A 19,265-nucleotide genomic window follows, 5' to 3' on the forward strand; every position below is an offset into this window, starting at 1 on the left:
CCGAGAAGGCAGTGAGTTAGAGAGAGGTGCCTGGGAATTCCAGGTCCTCTCTCCCTCCTTCCCCATCTCTGCCCACTCAGGGGACCCTCCTCAACTGCCATGGATTATTCCCATAGCCTTTGGGGATCGCCACCACAGAGACTGGGAATTGTGGGGTTCTGTTGCTCCGGTAACCAGTTGTCTGGAGTCTCTGCATTGGATCTGCCAGGGTTCCGGGAAGAGGCAGGCCTGGCTGGGCCAGGCTTGGAGGAGGGCTTTGGAGCAGGAGCGGGGAACAGCGGAGGCTTGGCTGTACTGTATTTCAGTGATGCCTACCCTTTCGGTGTTCATGGATGTGCCCTTAGCCCAGAAGCTAGAAGGCAGCTTGTTAAAGACCTACAAGCAAGACGATTGTCCTAACAAGATTTTCCTGGCCTTTAGAGGTAGATGCTTGGTGGTTGGGGAGTCTTACAAGACTTAGTACTCATATCCTGATTGCCTCTAGGAGGACAGTGGGCCACTGCCACAGAGGAATCGGGAGACACCCAAGCCTCTGCAAGTGGAGGGCTCTGTTCTTGTTAACAGAATTGCCCAGTGGGGAAAAGTGCAAAAAGTGTCCTGGGTCGGTCATTCTGAGTCCTTTGCCCTTAGCTGGGGGCTTCCAGGGATTTGGTAAGAGCTATGTACCTTCCCCTCCAGCTCGATGCCTCGGGGTCTGTGTGGGCAATATACTTTCTTCAGCCTCTTCCTTCTCCCCTCCCCTTCCTTTTCTGTTCTTGAACTAAGAATGGTTCCCCGAATTGACCCTTCGGAAATGCAGCCGACCTTTGCCACTGTGACATTCGGGGTTGCCTTGTTCAGCCTCACGGGTCTAGAACTCCCACGTGGTATGTCATATTTGCCCTTTAAAATGGCACAGGTTTAAAAAACAATGGCATAGGCTTCAGCTGTCTCCTTTAAAAAGAAAAAAATTATACACATTCTCTCACAGCACATTGTTTTTATAAAGGGGAAGGGGAAAAAAGAGAGAAAGTTATCTTTTCCTAGGCAACTTACCAAAGCCCCAAGAGAGCCAGAGCCCTGACTCGGAGGCCCCGAGGCTGGCCATCCAGAGCTCTCTCTGTGATTTCCCTCCCAGTCTGCATGACCAGTGAAGGCCATCCCTGGGTGTCTTCCGTGGTGCCCAAGATCCGACAGCAGATCGCACAGGATCCCTCTCTGAACTACGAGTACATGCCAGTGAAGGGCATGAAATCGTTCACTGAGGCCTCCTTGCAACTCCTCTTCGGAAAGCACAACCAAGTCATTGTGGAGAACAGGGTGAGAGGAAGGGCCGTTTGCTTACTCACCCAGACACAGGGAGTGGAGCTCTGGGGCTGCACAGTCCTTCACCAGAGAGGGGCCTTGGAGGGTTCCTGGCCTTGAGAGAGGGGACCCTGAGACTCAGAGTCCAGAGACTTAGTCAGTGGAGGGCAGAGGCAGGATCAGAGCCTGAAGCCCCTGTTGTTTGCATCGGCCCACCCTGCTGATGTACAAGCTCTTTCCAGAAAGAATTCATCTGAATCTGAGGCATACCGGCATCACGATTACTCTTTTAAAGAGTGCCTTCTGTTCATTTTCTGCTGGCAGGTAGGGGGTGTGCACACGGTTGGTGACAACGGTGCCTTCCAACTTGGGGCCCAGTTCCTCAAAATCTGGCGTAAAGATTCTCAAATAGTTTACATTATTTCTTCTAAAAAAGGTGAGTATTAGGCAAAATGGGGGTGACAGAAGGTCCCTCTCTCCTGTTCCTGAGTCCCACCCCATTTGTAATCTTGAGTGTTGCCCTTCTCGCTCTCTGTCATGAGCAAGATGGTGGACAAGCCAAGCATGCTTGTCCTTTTCCTGTTATTGTCCCACCTTCCGCCAGTGACCGTCAGACCCCTGCTCTGGCACGGCTGCCTCCATTTCCTCTGTACCAGCTGAAGGGGGCTGTGTTCCCACAGAGCCCTACGGACTCGTCTTCCAGGACATGGGCTTTACAGTTTGTGAATACTCCTTCTGGGACTCCAAGCAGCTGTGCATGGACCCCAACGTGCTCCTCGATGTGGTGGAGGTAGAAGGGCCCCACTCAGAAACTCCTCCCCAGACCTGATTACAGTTTCATTTTCCTTTTGTCCCCTCCACCCCTGTTGTCATGAAAGGCCTTTCCTAGGCTTGGATTTGCCTGGTCCTTTAGTGTAGGAATCAACATGGAGGATGACTTCTCCTCCATATGCCCTGGTGCCCCTCCCACTTGGTAGGGGAAGTGCCTGATGAGACAGTGTCTACCTGCAGCAGGCCCCGCATGGCTGTATCTTTGTGATTGGGAACATTGGTGACTGCAGCTTGACACAAAGTCAGTGGGCAAGGTTGATGGCCAGGTTGAAGGTGAGCCCAACATCCACCCGACTTTCCTCCCTCTTGCCATCTACCATCTCCTCCACCAACTTCATCCTTTTCCCATTCTCCTTTCTCCTACAGAGCAAGCAGATATTCCCATTTTTTGACATTCCCAATCAAGGTCTATCCACTGGGGACTTGGAAGAAGATACTGGATTCTTACAGTACTTTGTGTCTCAAGACTTTGAGTTCTTTTGCAGCCAGTCTCTGTCCAAGACTTTTGGCATCTATGGTATGATATGGGCAGAAGGGGAAGGGAAGACCTCGTGCTGAAGTGGTGCCGTAGCCATGGCACAAACAATGTGCTTGGTATCTCCTACTCTCTGGACAGAGCCAAGGCCTCCAGAGAGAGCACCATGGAGGCAGAAGAGAAGAGCTCTGAGCTATGAGTCAGGTTCTGTGGTATTGTCTCAGCTCAGTTCCTAAAACTAGCTACTAAAACTGACTCCAGTTTTTTTTAAAAAATGTATTTATTTATTTGTTTGTTTATTTTTTAGAGAAGGCGAGAGGGAGGAAAGGGAGAAGGAGACAGAGAAGCTCAAGAGGCTTGATCTCATAACCCTGAGACCATGACCTGAGCCAAAATCAAGAGTCAGACACTTAACTGATTGAGCCACGCAGGCGCCCCAAGACTGACTCCAGTCAAATCATTTAGCTCCTTTGGGCCTCTGTTTCCTCAGCTGTAAGATGACGGAGAAGGCTTAGTGATCCTTCAAGTGCTTTCCATCTTTGAGAGTCTTACTTCTAGCTACTTTTTCTGAAAGAAGAGCTTCTGGCAACTTCCTGGGGTCTGGATACCTGCTTGGCTAGGCTGGGAGGAGGACCTGGTAGTCCAACCCTCTCTTCCGCAAGGTTGGAGGTAAAGTCATAAGGGAAGGCCCTGGTAATGGAGACGGAGACTGAGGGGCTGTCTGTCCTAATGCTGCAGATGAAGGAGTAGGGATCCTGGTCGTGGTGGCACTCAACAACCAGCTTCTGCTATGCGTCCTCTCCCAACTGATGAAACTCACCCAGGCCCTGTGGCTAAACCCTCCTACTACGGGTGCTCGCATTATCACCTCCATCCTCTGTAACCCTGCTCTTCAGGAAGAATGGTAAGGGCGAAAGGTGGGGGCAGGAAGGGATGGCAGAGACTCTAGACTTCCCATTCACAGGATTCTTCCTGCCCCATTGCCTCTTTGACTCCATTCATTCATCAACATTCGCTGAGGACTCATTGTATAGCAAAAGCAGGGGCTGTGCCAGAGGTTGCCTTGCCTTGCGGGAGTGGGCAATAGGACACTCTTTTTGGACACAGTCCAATGAATTATTTGAACTCTTCCAGATTGCAGAAGACTAGGCAGCATTAAGGATTTGCTACTGTGGCAAAATCGGCCTGCAAGCCTGCTTGGCTTGCTTAAATTAAAATGGGCTGAACCTCCTCTCCCATTGGTAACCAGATCCCGGGCTCCACTAGTGTGCCCTCAGGCACTGTGGCTGGGCTTTTGAAGGCAAGAAGAGTGCAATGGCAATAAGGCGGTTGACAGCAGGGAAACCACATGCTTTAATTTCTTGCTGTTTTTTCTTTGGCAGGAAGCAGAGTCTGAAAGGGCTTGTAGAGAACATCATGCTGGTTAAGGAAAAGGTGAAGGAGAAGCTCCGGCTCCTGGGAACCCCTGGATCCTGGGATCACATCACAGACCAGAATGGGCCCCATAGCTATCTGGGACTCAACTGTAAGTGTCTAGGAGGCGGTAGCTCCCCCTTTTCTGACCTTGGGATTATATTTAAGCATTGAACTTTTTTTGACTGGGTGACCAGTCCCTAGCTTCCCCTCAGAGTTGGATTCAAGAGGAGTAGAGTTGCTTTAAAGACCCTTCTGGATCCCCAGCAATGCTGACACTTCCTATCCCCTGTAACCCATCCTGGGCTAGAGGGGAGTTTACTAACTCAGACCCTGGGATTATCACCAGCCCAACAGGTGGAATACCTGGTCAAGAAAAAGCATATCTACCTCCCCAAGAATGGTCGCATCAACTTCACCTGTATCAATGCCTACAACATAGATTATATCACTCAGAGCATCCATGAGGCTGTCCTCTCCACCAAGGGCTCAGAGTAACATCTTCAAAAAATCGATAACTCCTGGTCGGAATAAAAAGCTTTAGTCTTTGCAAAAATTCTGTGCTGAGTTTTCATTGCTGCAATTCACTTCTCTGCAAAGCACTCCCTCTTTCCACCTGTTTATGAAGCATTGGTCTGGCCTCAGCAAAGAGAGGTTAAAAAGGCCCAGAGTAGAAGGGAATGTCTATCTTCAATGACCATCTCATATTTATTGAACACCTACTATATTAAGGCCCTGATCTGGTGCCTTAGTTTGTCGGGGCTGCTATACCAAAACACCAACAAATTCAGGGTCTGGTGAAGGCCCTCCTTCTGGTTCATAAACAGCGCCTTGTAACTGTAACACAACACTGTGGAAGAAGCAGGGGATCTTCCTACAGCTTCTTTTATAAGGGCACTAATCCAATCATGAGGGCTCTGCGTCCATGATCTAACCGCATCCAAACACCATCACACTGGCGACTAGGTTTCAACATACGACTTTTGAGGGGACATGAACATTCAGATCATAGCATCTGGGCATCAAAGGGAAGGCAAAAAACCAGGTATGATCCAGTCCTTTTTCTCCAGAAGCTTACAGTCTAGTTGGGAGATGAGACTTCGTCCAAAGAAAAGTTAAGTAATATTTCAAGGTTGAATATAATGAAAAGTCACATAGATTATATGGACAGTAAATATGTCAAGAATTTAGAGAAGAAAAACCTTAACATGGGCCAGAACGGTTGGGGAAGATCTCACAAGGAACTACAAATTGGTTTGGGTATTGATGGATGGCTAGGAGTAGTAATAATAGTGATAATAGGTAGAAGGGATCTAGAAGGGTATCTTAGGCAGAGAGCAACCTGAGCAAGGGTTACTGGCAGGATCATAAGATATGATTTTTTATTGGGCATCTGCTAATATATGGAACTCTGCGAGCCCCCAAGATACTAAAAGTTATGACAGTTGCTCCTCTTTTGGTGGCCTCCACCCAAGCTGGGGAGACACAACTTACATGGTAAAAATGTAGTTAAGAATAAAAGGTAACATGGGACACCTGGGTGGTTCAGTGGTTTAAGCATCTGCCTTCGGCTCAGGTCATGATCCCAGGGTTCTGGGATGGAGCCCCGCGTTAGGGTCTCTGCTCCGTGGGGAGTCTGCTTCTCCCTCTCCCCCCCCAACTCCAGTGCTCGCTCTCTCTCTCAAATAAATAAAATCTTTAAAAAAAAAAAGGTGACATGTAATATGTGTTAGATGAGTGTCAGTAAATGGTTAACTCAGGAGGACTCACTTGCTCAAACTGTGTACATCTCAAAGGTCTTTGGGACTGGCCCTTGACTGGTTCCTGGGAAATGAACTCTGAGCCCTTGCAGTATCCTGCTTGATAAAAGTGGCTTTGTAAAAAAAAAAAAAAAGATCTTGAGATGTGCTTGACCTCTGGGAGCCGGAGATTGAGTGGTTAAGGTCAGTTACACAGGGCACTGCATGCCTATGTGATTGACCCCCAATAAAACTTTGGACCCAGAGTTTTGATACCCCTGATTGGCAACACTTTATACACATTATCACACACTGGTGCTGAATTGAGCTCTGTTTGTGCAGGATTTAGTGCAAGGATTTGGGCAAATATAATGCAAGCAAGCTGCCTTGTGTTCCGTGAAGACGGTTCTTACAGGGCAAGCAGATAAGTGATCAGCCTCATGGGGTTGGGCTTCAGATCCCAAAGCCTGTCTGCCAAGACTAGTGGGTTCCTGCCTGGAAAATAAATAGTACCTTTCCTGTAGATTGTGATTCTTAGGCTAGGAGGCAGAGCCTCTGTCTCCTCATAAGTGAGGAGGATTGCATGCAAGTTCAAGGAGCAAGTGGAGCTAGCTCCTGTTGCTTACAGATGGATTTATCTTGAGTCCTTGTGCTTCCCCACAGATGCAGGTTCTTCTCTTAGGTCTTCGGACCCCTTTTTTTTGTCCTTAGCTTTTAAAGGGCTTCTAGCCTCGATGTAAGAAGAACTCTAGAAGAACCATTGGTGCATGTGGGTGGCACATTCTAACCATTCCCAACGGTGCGTTAGCATGAAAATAGAATTTATTCAACCAGGTTTTCTCAATCTCTAGGACTCTTGCTTTTGGAACCCAAGCCACTGGTCTGTGGACAATCCAAGCAGGCTCAATGAGAGTCATGTGTGTGTCTTTTGACCCTGGCCCTAGTGAACATCCCACTGACAGCCAGTATGAACCGCTGGACATGTGATGATTCCAGCCTCCAACCTTCAAGCCATCCCAGCTGATTGAATGAAGCAGTGATAAACTGTCCTGCTAAGCCCCTCCCTTATTACCAATTTATGAGCAAATGAAATGCTGTTATCGTTTAAGACACTACGTTTTGGAGTGATTTATTACACACGCATAGATACGCAGAACAGTTATTTTGTCTTTTAAGTCTTTCTTTATAGTTTCTTCTTCCATGTTTGTTTTGTTGTTGTTTTGTTTTTTTCTAATCTTGTGATTTTTTAAAATCGAAGAACTGGGTCTTTTGTCCTGTAGGGTTTCCCACGGACTGAATTTTGCTGATTCCATTTCCGTACTATCACGTAACTGTTTCTCTGTCTCCCTGTATTTCTTGAAAAACAGAATTTAAGATTAGAGGCTTGATCAGATTCAGGTTTAAGGCTATTATTCCTTGTCTTAGGAAGGTCATTTTATAGGTGGTGGCGGTGTGTTTTATCAGGAAGCACGTGATCCTAGTTGCTTTTCTGTGATGTTAGTACTTATTGACCATCATTGCCTAGCCCCATTAATTCATTAGTATTGCCGAATGGTGATATTCTAAGTCTGATGTTATTCATTCATTTTTTAGCTAAAATACTTTTACAAATAGGAATTTTCTCTCACTGTGATTTGATGAATGTGAGCTGCATTTTATATAGGAAAGGCAGAATTAATGCTTGATTCTGTCCCACCATTTACCAGTTTTTAGATCAATGAGTTATTATACTAGCATTCTCTAAAGGTGATTGATGAGGTATTTAAAAAACTGTTATGAATTTATGGGTTTAAGCCTATTTTACATGTTTAATTCCACTGCAAACATGACCCTTATTGATATTAAAAACGTCCTTTCTTTTACCTGTAGGAGCCAATTCAAATTAGTTTCTGAAATCTTTTGATACATCCCTGCTTTCTGGCATGACAAGATGTTCCAGGAAAATTTTGAACATCTTCTGTCCCAGACTTGGAATCAGTCATTTCTCAAAGGAGCTGTAATCACTTTTAGCAGATAAAAATATTTATAACACCATAATCTGGGCTCTTAAAGTGTCCATGGCGGCCGGATTGGTCATCATTTCCAAACTTTTTCAGTAACATAAAATACATTAAGTGCATACTGGTATTCCAATCACAATTCAGAACTTCATTGTTTTTACTGACCCCATTAATTTTATGTCTCCTTACGATCTCCTTTCTTTCATGCCCCAAATCCCAGTTTTTGACAACATCAATATAATTACTTACTTGCTTTAACTGACACTACCCACACAGTAGCTTCTGAAAAATAATACCAGTACTGATCTGATTACTAAAAACAGTTAAAAATATTTTTTTCTTGCAGAGTTTTTGTCCTTAGGCTATATCCTGCTGGGGATAAATATCTGAATTACTTGTTTTAAAGACACTTAGAATAGTTCCTCTGTGTGGTTATGCCATCAATTCAATCTACAGTTGAATTCATCTGTTTTATTTCACTGTTGCTTTTAGAGAATACTTTTTACTTTACTCCTCTTTTATGACTATGTAAAATACTTACATGGTTCCAAAGTCAGATCTACACAACGAGGCATATTCAAAGACGTCTGTTTGTTGGTTTTTTACTGTACCCTCCATGCTACCCTCTTCTCCCTCATAGATAACTTTTGTAAAAGTTTGTGGTTCTTTCATTTTGTTTAAAATGGTAATCAAATATCTATGTGCATGTATGTAAGTGTTCCTAACTTTTCTTAGGCAGTAGCCTATTAAGCATATAAGTAGTATTTCATTGGTTGATCTCAAATTTAAATGCTTCAGCCTCAAGAATATCTACATTTACCCTATCCAGATCCTGTGTTCATTGGCTTTCATCTTTCCAGACTGGAGTCTAACTTTGTAGTTTAAAGTCCATTCATGTCATGAGCAACCAGTGAGATTCTAACTAGATGTGTTATCTTTGACTAGTCATTTCCTTTTTCTGGGGCTCATTTAATAAATGATAGGTTGGAATAAAATTTTCTCAAGATCTTTTTTTACCTGGAAACTTTACTATTCCCTAGACTTTCTTTAGCTGGTCATGTTTTTCTTAAATTTCTTAATGTAATTTTACAAAAAATTATCTTAAATTTTTTCTTCTCTCTCTCTCTCTCTCTTTTTTTTTTTTTTTTAGAGAGAGAGAGACAGAGCATGTGAGAGTGGTAGGGGGAAGCGTGGAGGGAGAGGGAGAGAAAAAAATCTTTTTTTTTTAAGATTTTATTTATTTATTCGACAGAGATAGAGACAGCCAGAGAGAGAGGTAATACAAGCAGGGGGAGTGGGAGAGGAAGAAGCAGGCTCATAGCGGAGGAGCCTGATGTGGGGCTTGATCCCACAACGCCAGGATCACGCCCTGAGCCAAAGGCAGACGCTTAACCGCTGTGCCACCCAGGCACCCCAAGGGAGAGAAAAAAATCTTAAGCAGGCTCCATGCTCAGGGTAGAGCCCAACATGGGGCTCAACCTCATGACCCGAGATCACGGTTTGAGCCGAAATCAAGAGTTGGTTGCTTCACTGACTAACCCACCCAGGCCCCCCTTAAATTTTCTTAAATTGTCCAGAATTAAATATATCATCATCTAAACTTTCTTCTGGTTCTTAAATTCTACAAGATTATATCAAGAATTTGCCAGGCTGGCTTCTCTAGAATGCAGCCTTTGGGAATTAGGAAACTTTTGCTCCAAGATACTCCTGTATCATTTCAGTCATCATCCACAGTAAATTTTGAGCCTCCTTTATGTTTCGTATGAGTATGTTTTTAGCTCATTGGGACACAAAGAGGTATAGGACATTGAGTTGAGTTGTTTAAATATCATGAAGAAACACCAATTCTGGCCAATAGTATTTGCTTTTGGTTCCAAAGTAAAACACACACACACACACACACACACACACACAAACTTGTTGATTTGCAACTTATATGACATCAAGAAAAAGAATACATACCTTGGGGTGCCTGGCTAGCTCAGTCAGTAGATCATGTGACTCTTCATCTCAGGGTCATGAGTTCAAGCCCCATGTTGGGTGTAGAGATTACTTAAAAATAAAATATTTTTTAAAAAGATTTATTTATTTATTTTAGAGAGACAGAGAGAGTGAGTGGGGGGAGAGGCAGAGGAAATCTTCAAGGAGACTTTCTGCTGAGTGTGGAGCCCAATGTGTGGCTTGATCCCATGACCCATGAGATCATGACCTGAGCCGAACGAAACCAAGAGTCAAACGCTTAGCTGACTGAGTCACCCAGGCACCCCACTTAAAATAAAATCTTGAAAAAAAAAACCTTGATGGAAAATGGACATAAAAAAGAAATTTATGAAAGGATTTAGTACATTAGCAAGTAATTTCCTAAAAAGGAAGCTTTCAACCTGAAAAAAATTATTATTCATCATCAATTAAATAATACAAACTAAAATAATTGGCAAAAGTGTGGAGAAAGATTCAACAGATTATAAGAGTAAAACAGTTAATCTCATCAGCATCTGAGGGCCAGAAATGAGATATATATTGTCTGTGATACTGCATGGGAACTGAAAAATCAGGAATCAATACCCATTTCTCTACTTCTCTTTAAGAGTGAGAAAATATTAATTAATTATAGTAAGACTGTCTGCTTTTGTGGAATGCCTACTTGAGTAAGGTTATATGGTTTTCTCCAGCAAAATTCAGTTACTTACATGCAGGCTTGGAGTAAGAGGGTAACCAGGTGTGATCAGGACAGGGATCTTGCAGTAAAAAGTGTGACAGAGGAGAAAAAGGCAAGAGGGACATGAGAACATGTAGGCAGCCTCTGGTGTCTGGACCATGGCACCAGGACTGGCTGTGAAGGAAAGTTGACATGAGGGGAGGAAGTGACGTCAATGAAAATGGTGCTGTCAGGAACTCTGAAAATTCTCTCCTCCATAAAAGCAATGAGAAACTGGCAAGAATTATCAGAAGCAACTTTTTCATAACTCTGGAAATTAATCAAAGGTTTGCAGCAACCCAGGGAGTGTTTATTCAAGAAAAAACAGCTGACTCTTGATAAGAGTAGTGAGCTTTGTGGGATTTTAACTTGCCATGTTCCCATCCCCTCTCTCTAGCTCTGTATAGTCTTAAAAACCAACAGTGAAAAACTTGGTGAACATCAGCCTCCTGGCAGCTACCAGAGGAGGCAGAACAAGTTGGAGCTCCATCAAAGCCTTATTCCCAGCTGGTGTGCCGCTCTCGGCATTCCGTTAATGCTCCTCGTGGTAGAAATTGCACCTAAGTTTTGTTCAAATTATTCCCTGATACATCAATTGTGTTGGAACAAATTCAAGTTTTCAAAACAAGAATTATATTGGAGCTGCTGATCCACCAGCCTTTTTAAAAAAAATAGACGTTGAGGCTCGATTCTAAAACTCACATGGAATCCAAACCACAATGAGATATCACTTCGCACCAGCAGAATGGCTAGAGTCAAAAAGAGAAGAAATAACAGGTGTTGGTGAGGATGTGGAGAAAAAAGAACACTTGCGCCCTGTTGGTAGAAATGAAAATTGGTGCAACCACTGTGGAAAGCAGTGTGAAGGTTCCTTAAAAAATTAAAAATAGAACTACCATGGGGCACCTGAGTGGCTCAGTCAGTAAAGCTCCAACTCTTGGTTTCTATTTCAGGTTATAATCTCATGGGTCGTGAGATCAAGCCCTATTGGGCTTCATGCCCAGCAGGGAGTCTGTTTGGGATTCTCTCCCTCGGTCCTCCCCTCAACTCTCTGAAATAAGTAAATAAAATCTTTTAAAAAATAGAAATACCATATGATCCAGTAATTCCACTACTGGGTGTTTGCCCAAAGAAAATAAAACCACGAATTCTGAAATATATATGCACGCCTACATTTTTGGTAGCATTATTTACAGTAGCCAAGATATAGAAGCAACCCAGGTGTCCATCAATAGATAAATGGATAAAGAAGATGTGGTGTATATATACAACGGAGTTTACTCGATCACAAAAAGAGTGAGATCTTGCCATTTGCTACAACAGGAATGGAACTGGAGAGTATTATGCTAAGTGAAATAAGATAGAGAAAAACAAATACCATCTGATTTCACTTATATGTGGAATCTAAAAAAAAAACAAACCCAATGCGAATGAACAAACAAGCAAAACAAACAGACTCTTAAATATGGAGAACACACTGATGGTCGCCAGAGGGGAGGTATGTCGGGGAGCACGTAAAATAAAACCAATAGACAAGCAAACAAATAAATAAATAAAATTCATGTGGAAATGCAGAGGACGTAGAATAGCCAAAAAACTTTGAGAACAGCAAAGTTGGAGAACTAACACTACTTGATTTCAAGTCTTATAAAGCTATAATAATGGAGAGGGTGTGGTATCAGTTTCAGAAATAAACACAGACATATATGTGGACAACTAATTTTTTTCTTTAAAGATTTTATTTATGTATTTAGAGAGCACAAGCAGGGAGGGGGAGGGCACAGAGAGAGAGGGAGAGAGAGAATCCCAAGCAGACCCCATGCCGAGCGCTGAGCCCAGTGCAGGGCTGGATCGCATGATCTGGAGATCATGACCTGAGCCAAAATCAAGAGTCAGACGCTCAACCGACTGAACCACCCAGGGACCCCTAGACAACTGATATTTGATGAGACGCAAAGGCAGTGCGACAGAGGGGCTGTAAATGTTGGATATCCATCTGCAATAAATAAATGAATAAATAAATAGAACAAAGAAAAGAACTTCAATCCATACCTTGCAACATATATTAAATTTAACTCATAGGATCATAGGCCTAAATGTAAAATGTAAAGCTTAAAAATATAAAACTTGTAGAAGAAAACACTGGAGAAAATCTTTGTGGCCTTGGGTTAGGCAACAATTTCTTAGATATGGCATCAAGGTATGATCCATAAAAGAAAGAACAAATTCGGATTTATCGAAGTTAAACTTTTTTTTTTTAATTAAACATTTCTGCTATTTGAAGTCATTGTTAAGAGAATGAAAAAGACTGGGGGAAAAATCTGCAAACCATATATCTGATAAAGGACTTGTGTCTAGAATATTAAATAACTATAAATTTAGTAATAAGAAAGCAACATAATTGGGGCACCTGGATAGCACAGCGGTTAAGCGTCTGCCTTCGGCTCAGGGCGTGATCCTGGCATTATGGGATCGAGCCCCACATCAGGCTCCTCCGCTATGAGCCTGCTTCTTCCTCTCCCACTCCCCCTGCTTGTGTTCCCTCTCTCTCTGGCTGTCTCTATCTCTGTCGAATAAATAAATAAAATCTTTAAAAAATATATGAACACGCGAAGCTTTAAAAAAAAAAAGAAAGCAACATAATTTTTTAAATGGGGAAGATTTGAACAGATACTTCACCAAGAAAAAACGAGATATACGAATGGCAAAATAAAGCATACAAAAAGATGTGCTCAATATCAGTAGTTGAAAAGGAGTCAATAAGGAGAGTCAATAAGGAAATACATATTAAAAAGACTGACCACACTAAGTGTTGGTGAGGATGTGGGGGAACTGAAACTCTCCTACAGTGCTGCGGGGGATGTGAAATGACACATCGACTTTGGAAAACATTTTGGCAGTGGTTTAGAGTTAAACACTACTTATCGTATGATCCCGTTATTCCATTATTAGGTATTTACCCAAGGGGAAAAAGAAATAGACATCCATATAGAATCTTGTGCGTGAATGTTCATGGCAGTTTTATTTGTAATAGCCAGTAACTAGAAACAACTGAAATGCCCGCGAACAGGTGAATGGATTCGAACAGATTTACAAAACTGTGGCACAGCTATGCAACGGAACACGACTTGGCGATGCAAACTGAATGTCCGTATCGAGATACATGAACACGGATGAATCACAAAATAGTTATGCTGAGTAAAGGAAGCTACACGAAAAAGTGCATACTGCATGATTCCATTTGTATAACATTCTAGAAAATGCAAACTAAGCTGTAGTGACAAAAAGATCAGTGGTTGCCTGAGAGGGAGGCATTACCATTGGACACAAGTAAGCTTTTGGAGGTATCTTGACCATAGTAATGATTTCACAGGTGTGTACGTATGTCAAAGCTTATCAAATTGTATACTTTAAATATGTGCAGATTATTATGTCGATTATAGTCCACTTAAAAAAAAAGATATGGGAGGAGTGATAAAAAGTGAAAAAGTCATGGAAGCCAGTGAATCAGAAGTCTCGGAACCAGAGAAATGTAGAAGGTGACAGTCTGCAGGTGGGAAGTTAGACAGGATTTCAGTAATGGTGCATTTTCTGGTGGAGTTAACATGGAAAGGAATGCATTTTCACTATTTGTTCTTAGGAGCCTGTTTTCCTTTGTAACCCAGACTAGGACACTGGAAATATGGGTCCTTAGGTTGAGTAAATTGTTTGTATATGCATCTGGCTCTTCCAAAGATCCAGACTGTGATAATGACCATTACTGTCATAGCTAACCGACATCGAACGCTTGTCCGGAGCTGTAGTTCTAAGCACTTTACGTCCAACATCTCGCGTCTTGCTGGGCAGCCCAGGTCACACAGCTAGTCAGGGGTGAGGGGTCCGGGAGCATAGTGCCTTGACCCCTGCTAGGCATCCAGGCTGCTCCTAGCACTCCTTCACTCCTGCCCCCCAAGGGCTCCTGCATCTAATTCTGAGGAGGTACTAAGCACGCAGAACAGGGTCCAGAAGGAGACTGTTCCGGGCCGAGAGGAGCCTCCAGGCTCTGCGTGCTGGGAGCCCACCTAACCCCCTGAGCCTTTTGGAGAACGAAGGGCTGCACAACTGCGTCCCCTCGGGGCAGATACAGTCCTCTGCGCCCGAGGAAAACTTGGTGCTCAGAGGGCTGGTAGGGACAAGGAGATAAAGGAACAGGTAGGCGGCAAGGAAGGGTCAACAGGCTTTCTTATGCCGGGGAAAGTCGGGTGAAAGTGCGCGCGGCGCCACTAGCTGCTCGGCCGCAGCCGTGGGCGGGCGCGGCTGCAGAGACGCCCGGTTTCGCGGCCGAGGCTCCAGGCGGTGTCTGCACAAGTTCTGCGGCTCCGCCCGTTCTGGGGGCAGTCGGGCTCCTCCCCGGTATTGCTGCCGGCCGCCGTGGACCACGCTAGGACCGGCTTGTTCTCGCATCTGGCGCGTACGTGCTTTGGGTAGGACGCGCCCCGGAGGAAGCATTCCAAAGGACAGTTATCGACGCACTGCCATGAGCCCTGACCTGCCGTCGGGGAGCCGGATCTTTACGTGAATCCACCTCTGAAGGTGCCTGGCAACGCCGAAGTTCTCCCCGTAGGGGCACGCGGAGATTCCAGAAGGTTCCATGGCATCCCCAAAACGTGCGCCCTCGTGTTAATTCACGGGTGCGGGCGCCTGAGCCCAGCAGTTTGTGGGTGCGCGCGCTGAGCTTGACCCAGCATTTCTTGGGCTGCCTTCTCCCCTTTTCCATCGGCAGTGGGTCGGAGCAAGACCTCGTCGTAAAAGAAAAGGAGGTGGGGGCCGGGTCAACAGATGGCTGCGAAGGCAGCTGGAGGAAAGCCCGGCCCCGGAGCGCTTTTTCTAGGCGGGGACCCCGTTCTCCGCTCTCTGCAGGCAGAGATGGCCCCAGGCTCGGGCCCCAAATCCCCTGTGTGTGCGTGTGTGTGTGTGTGTGTGTGTGTGTGTGTTGTGTTGGTGGGGGTGACCCCGAGCTTCAGCTGAGAAAAGCTGAGGTTGGGGTTCTAGGGCGGAGCAAGGGCACGGCCCCCAGGACCGCACGGACCCTGGGGACTGAAAGCGTGACTTTTGACCGCGCTCCCGACCTCGGGCGCCGGGGCCGGGGCGACAACCAGCCTGCCGCGTAGGTGGGAGCCCAGGGGTGGGAGGAAGGGGTTCTCTACCCAGGCCTCATCCTAGAGTCCTGGACTAGCCAGGGCTGGGGCTCCCGTCTCCGGACAAGGACGGGAGAGCGAACCGCGAAGGAAGCCCCACAGCTGGCTCGCGGGAGGGCTGGGATTTAGGGGTCGGGGTGGAGGACGGACTTGAGCGCCCCCAGCAGGCCTTCTTCGCCTTTGCTTGAGGTTTCCATCCTGTTCCGGCCCTAGGACCCTCCTGGGTCTCCAAAACTGTGTACGCGCCTACTCCTCTCCCATGGACCTGTAACAGGGACCTTCACCCTACCCTGTGGTACAAGATTTAAGTGCCTTCTCTCGCTTGTTCACCACGCTGCAGCCACACCGGGTCTTCTTTCACTTCTTGGAACATCAACAGGTCTTCCTGTCTCAGGCCCTTTGCACACGCTTTCTCTTATGCCAGTAACACTTTTCTCCGCTTTTTGCAAGGTCAACTCTTTCTCATCGTGCGGGTCTCACTTCTCAGTTTAAATGTCTCCCCCTCAGAAAAGCTGTTATCTAACCCGCCTACAAAGTAAGGTCTCCGCTCCCCACAAACATATTTCCTCTTTCTTGTTTCCTTTATACCTCTTCGTGTACACTTCGTGTTTCTTTTATTTTCTGCTCTGACTTTGACAATTTAATGTAACATAAAGCAGGGAGCATATTTGCCTTGTCAAGCCTGTGACTGGCACGTGACAGGTTCTGAAATTTTTGTGATCGCACTTTTATTAATTAATTGACTCCCTGCTCCATAGAACATTGGAGCCGGAAAATGCCTCCTGGGACAGGGCAGCCTCCCCAGCTCTGCAGAGACCTGGGCTTTTGCAGCAGCTCCAGTCTGTCCATATGCAAGTTTGGTACCTAGGTATCCTCTTCATTCCCTGTAACTTCCCTTAGAGACCTAAGGAGCTACCAGTATTCCTGGGACCTCATACAGGGTCTGGCACTCAGCAGCTCAATAAATAGGGGACAGTGAGTCTGGGTGGGCCATCCCCCAACCCCCAGCCGTGGCTTTTCACCATTCTCCCTTTGAGGCAAATTCAGCACATCACCCCATTTCTTCAAAACTGATCTTACACCACAAAGCTGAAGTTGTCATGGGGACAGAGAAGTGAATTTACCCCATATGGAATTTTTTTTTTTTTGCCTTGAAAGGCCAAGATATAGTTGAGCAGCATTTTCTTACAATACAAAACATCATTGATCTACCTAAAATCCTTTTTGTCTTTTTGTGTTTAAGTTTACAAACCTTTATATCTTTCTAAAATTAATTTTACAATTTTCATCCAATATAGTTAACGTACAGCGTTGTATTAGTTTCAGGTGTCCAATACAGTGATTCATCACTTCAGTACATCACTCAGTGCTCATGGTGAGCGTGCCCTTAATTTCTATCACCTGTTTAATCCATTCCTCCGCCCGCCTCCCGTCTGGTAACCAGCAGTGTGTTCTCTATAGTTAAGAGTCTGTTTTTTTGTTTGTCTCTCTCTCTCTCTTTTTTCTTCCCTTTGCTCATTTGTTTTGTTTCTGAAATTTGACATATGAGTGAAATCAAATGGTATTTTTCTTTTTCCGACTTATTTCACTTAGCGTTATACTCATTAATTCCATCCACGTTGTTGCAAATGGCAAGATTATATTCCTTTTATGGCTGAATAATATTCCATTGTGTATCTATGTATACCGCCTCTCCTTTACCAATTCATCTATCAATGGACACGTGGGCTGCTTCCTTAGTTTGGCTGTTGTTGATAATGATGCCATAAACATAGGGGTGCATGTATCCCTTTGAATTAGTGTTTGTATTTTTTGGGTAGATACCCAGTAGTGTGATTACTAGATCATAGGGTAGTTTTATTTTTACATTTTTGAGGAACCTCATACTGTTCTCCACAGTGGCTGCACCAGCTTGCATTCCCACCAACAGTGCACGAGTGTTCCTTTTTCTCCACATCCTCGCCAACACCTGTTATTTCTTGTGCTTTTGATTTTAGCCATTCTGACAAGTGTGGGGCGGTATCTCATAGTAGTTTTGATTTGTATTTCCCTGATGATCAGTGATGTTGAGCATCTTTTCATGTGTCTGTTGGCATCTGGATGCCTTCTTTGGAGAAATGTCTGTTTATGTCTTCTGCCCATTTTTTAATTGTATTATTTGTTTTGGGTGTTGAGTCGTGTAGGTTCTTTATGTATTTTGGATACTAACCCTTTATCAGATGTGTCATTTGCAAATATCTTCTCCCGTTCAGTAGGTTGCCTTTTAGTTTTGTTGACTGTTTCCTTTGCTGTGCAGAAGCTTTTTATTTTGATATAGTCCCAATAATTTATCTTTGCTTTTATTTCCCTTGCCCCAAGAGACATATCTAGAAAAATGTTGCTACGGCTGATGTCAGAGACGTTACTGGCTGTGTTCTCTTCTAGGATTTCTGTGGTTTCAGGTCTCACATTTAGGTCTTTAATCCATTTTGAGTTTATTTTTGTGTATGGTGTAAGAAAGTGGTTCTGTTTTATTCTTTTGCATGTGGCTGTCCAGTTTTCCCAACAACATTTGTTGAAGAGACTGTCTTTTTCCCATTGGATATTCTTTCCTGCTTTGTCAAAAATTAATTGGCCATATAGCTGTAGGTTTATTTCTGGGTTTCTATTCTGTTCCATTGATCTATGTGTCTGTTTTTGTTCCAGCACCCTACTGTTTTGATGCCTACAGCTTTGTAATAGAACTTGAAGTCTGAAATTGTGATACCTCCAGTTTTGTTTTTCTTTTTCAAGATTGCTTTGGATTTGGGGTCCTTTGTGGTTCCATACAAACTTTAGGATTCTTTGTTCTAGTTCTGTGAAAAATGCTGTTGGTATTTTGATAGGGACTGCATTAAATCTGTAGGTTGTTTTGGGTAGTATAGACATTTTAACAGTATTTGTTCTTCCAATCCATGAGCATGGAATGTCTTTCCGTTTCTTTGTGTCATCCTCAATTTCTTTCATCAGTGTTTTATAGATTTCAGATTACAGGTCTTTCACCTCTTTGGTTAAGTTTCTTCCTAGATATCTCATTATTTTTGGTGCAGTTGTAAATGGGATTGTTTTAATTTCTCTTCCTGCTGCATCATTATTGGTGTACAGGAATGAAACAGATTTCTGAACCATTGATATTGTATCCTGTGACTTTACTGAATTCATTGATCAGTTCTAGTAGTTTCTGGTGAAGTCTTTAGGGTTTTCTATATATAGTATCATGTCCTCTGCAAATAGTGAGACTTTTACTTCTTTCTTAGCAATTCAGATGCCTTTTATTTCTTTATGTTGCCTGATTGCTGTGGCTATGACCTCCAGTACTAGGCTGACTAAACGTAGTCATCCTTTTCTTTTTTTTTATATTATAATGATTTTTTTAATTATATTATGTTAATCACCATACAGTACATCCCCGGATTCCGATGTAAAGTTCGATGCTTCATTAGTTGCGTATAACACCCAGTGCACCATGCAATACGTGCCCTCCTTACTACCCATCACCAGTCTATCCCATTCCCCCACCCCCTCCCCTCTGAAGTCTTCAGTTTGTTTCTCATAGTCCATAGTCTCTCATGTTTCATTCCCCCTTCTGATTACCCCCCTTTTCTTTATCCCTTTCTTCCCCTACCGATC

General features: G+C 44.1%; 1 protein-coding gene across 1 annotated transcript; it reads left to right on the forward strand.

The window, feature by feature from the left end:
* On the forward strand, window positions 1-4,506 carry GOT1L1 (glutamic-oxaloacetic transaminase 1 like 1). Its single transcript, XM_002917226.4, has 9 exons — window positions 1-422; window positions 1,118-1,299; window positions 1,609-1,720; window positions 1,965-2,074; window positions 2,296-2,388; window positions 2,482-2,632; window positions 3,329-3,494; window positions 3,973-4,115; window positions 4,353-4,506. The coding sequence occupies exons 1-9, from the start codon at window positions 308-310 to the stop codon at window positions 4,499-4,501; spliced, it is 1,221 nt and encodes a 406-aa protein (XP_002917272.1). The 5' UTR covers window positions 1-307; the 3' UTR covers window positions 4,502-4,506.
* The last annotated feature ends 14,759 nt before the right edge of the window (window positions 4,507-19,265 follow it).

The sequence above is a fragment of the Ailuropoda melanoleuca genome, chromosome 18, assembly GCF_002007445.2.
Source record: "Ailuropoda melanoleuca isolate Jingjing chromosome 18, ASM200744v2, whole genome shotgun sequence".
NCBI lineage: Eukaryota > Metazoa > Chordata > Mammalia > Carnivora > Ursidae > Ailuropoda > Ailuropoda melanoleuca.

Excerpts from the sequence above, each read along its gene's own strand:
- GOT1L1 (XM_002917226.4), top strand. The coding sequence starts at position 308 with ATGCCTACCCTTTCGGTGTTCATGGATGTGCCCTTAGCCCAGAAGCTA. Across the intron at positions 1,721-1,964 it reads CATTATTTCTTCTAAAAAAG|AGCCCTACGGACTCGTCTTC; the intron begins GTGAGTATTAGG and ends GTGTTCCCACAG. Across the intron at positions 2,633-3,328 it reads CAAGACTTTTGGCATCTATG|ATGAAGGAGTAGGGATCCTG; the intron begins GTATGATATGGG and ends CTAATGCTGCAG.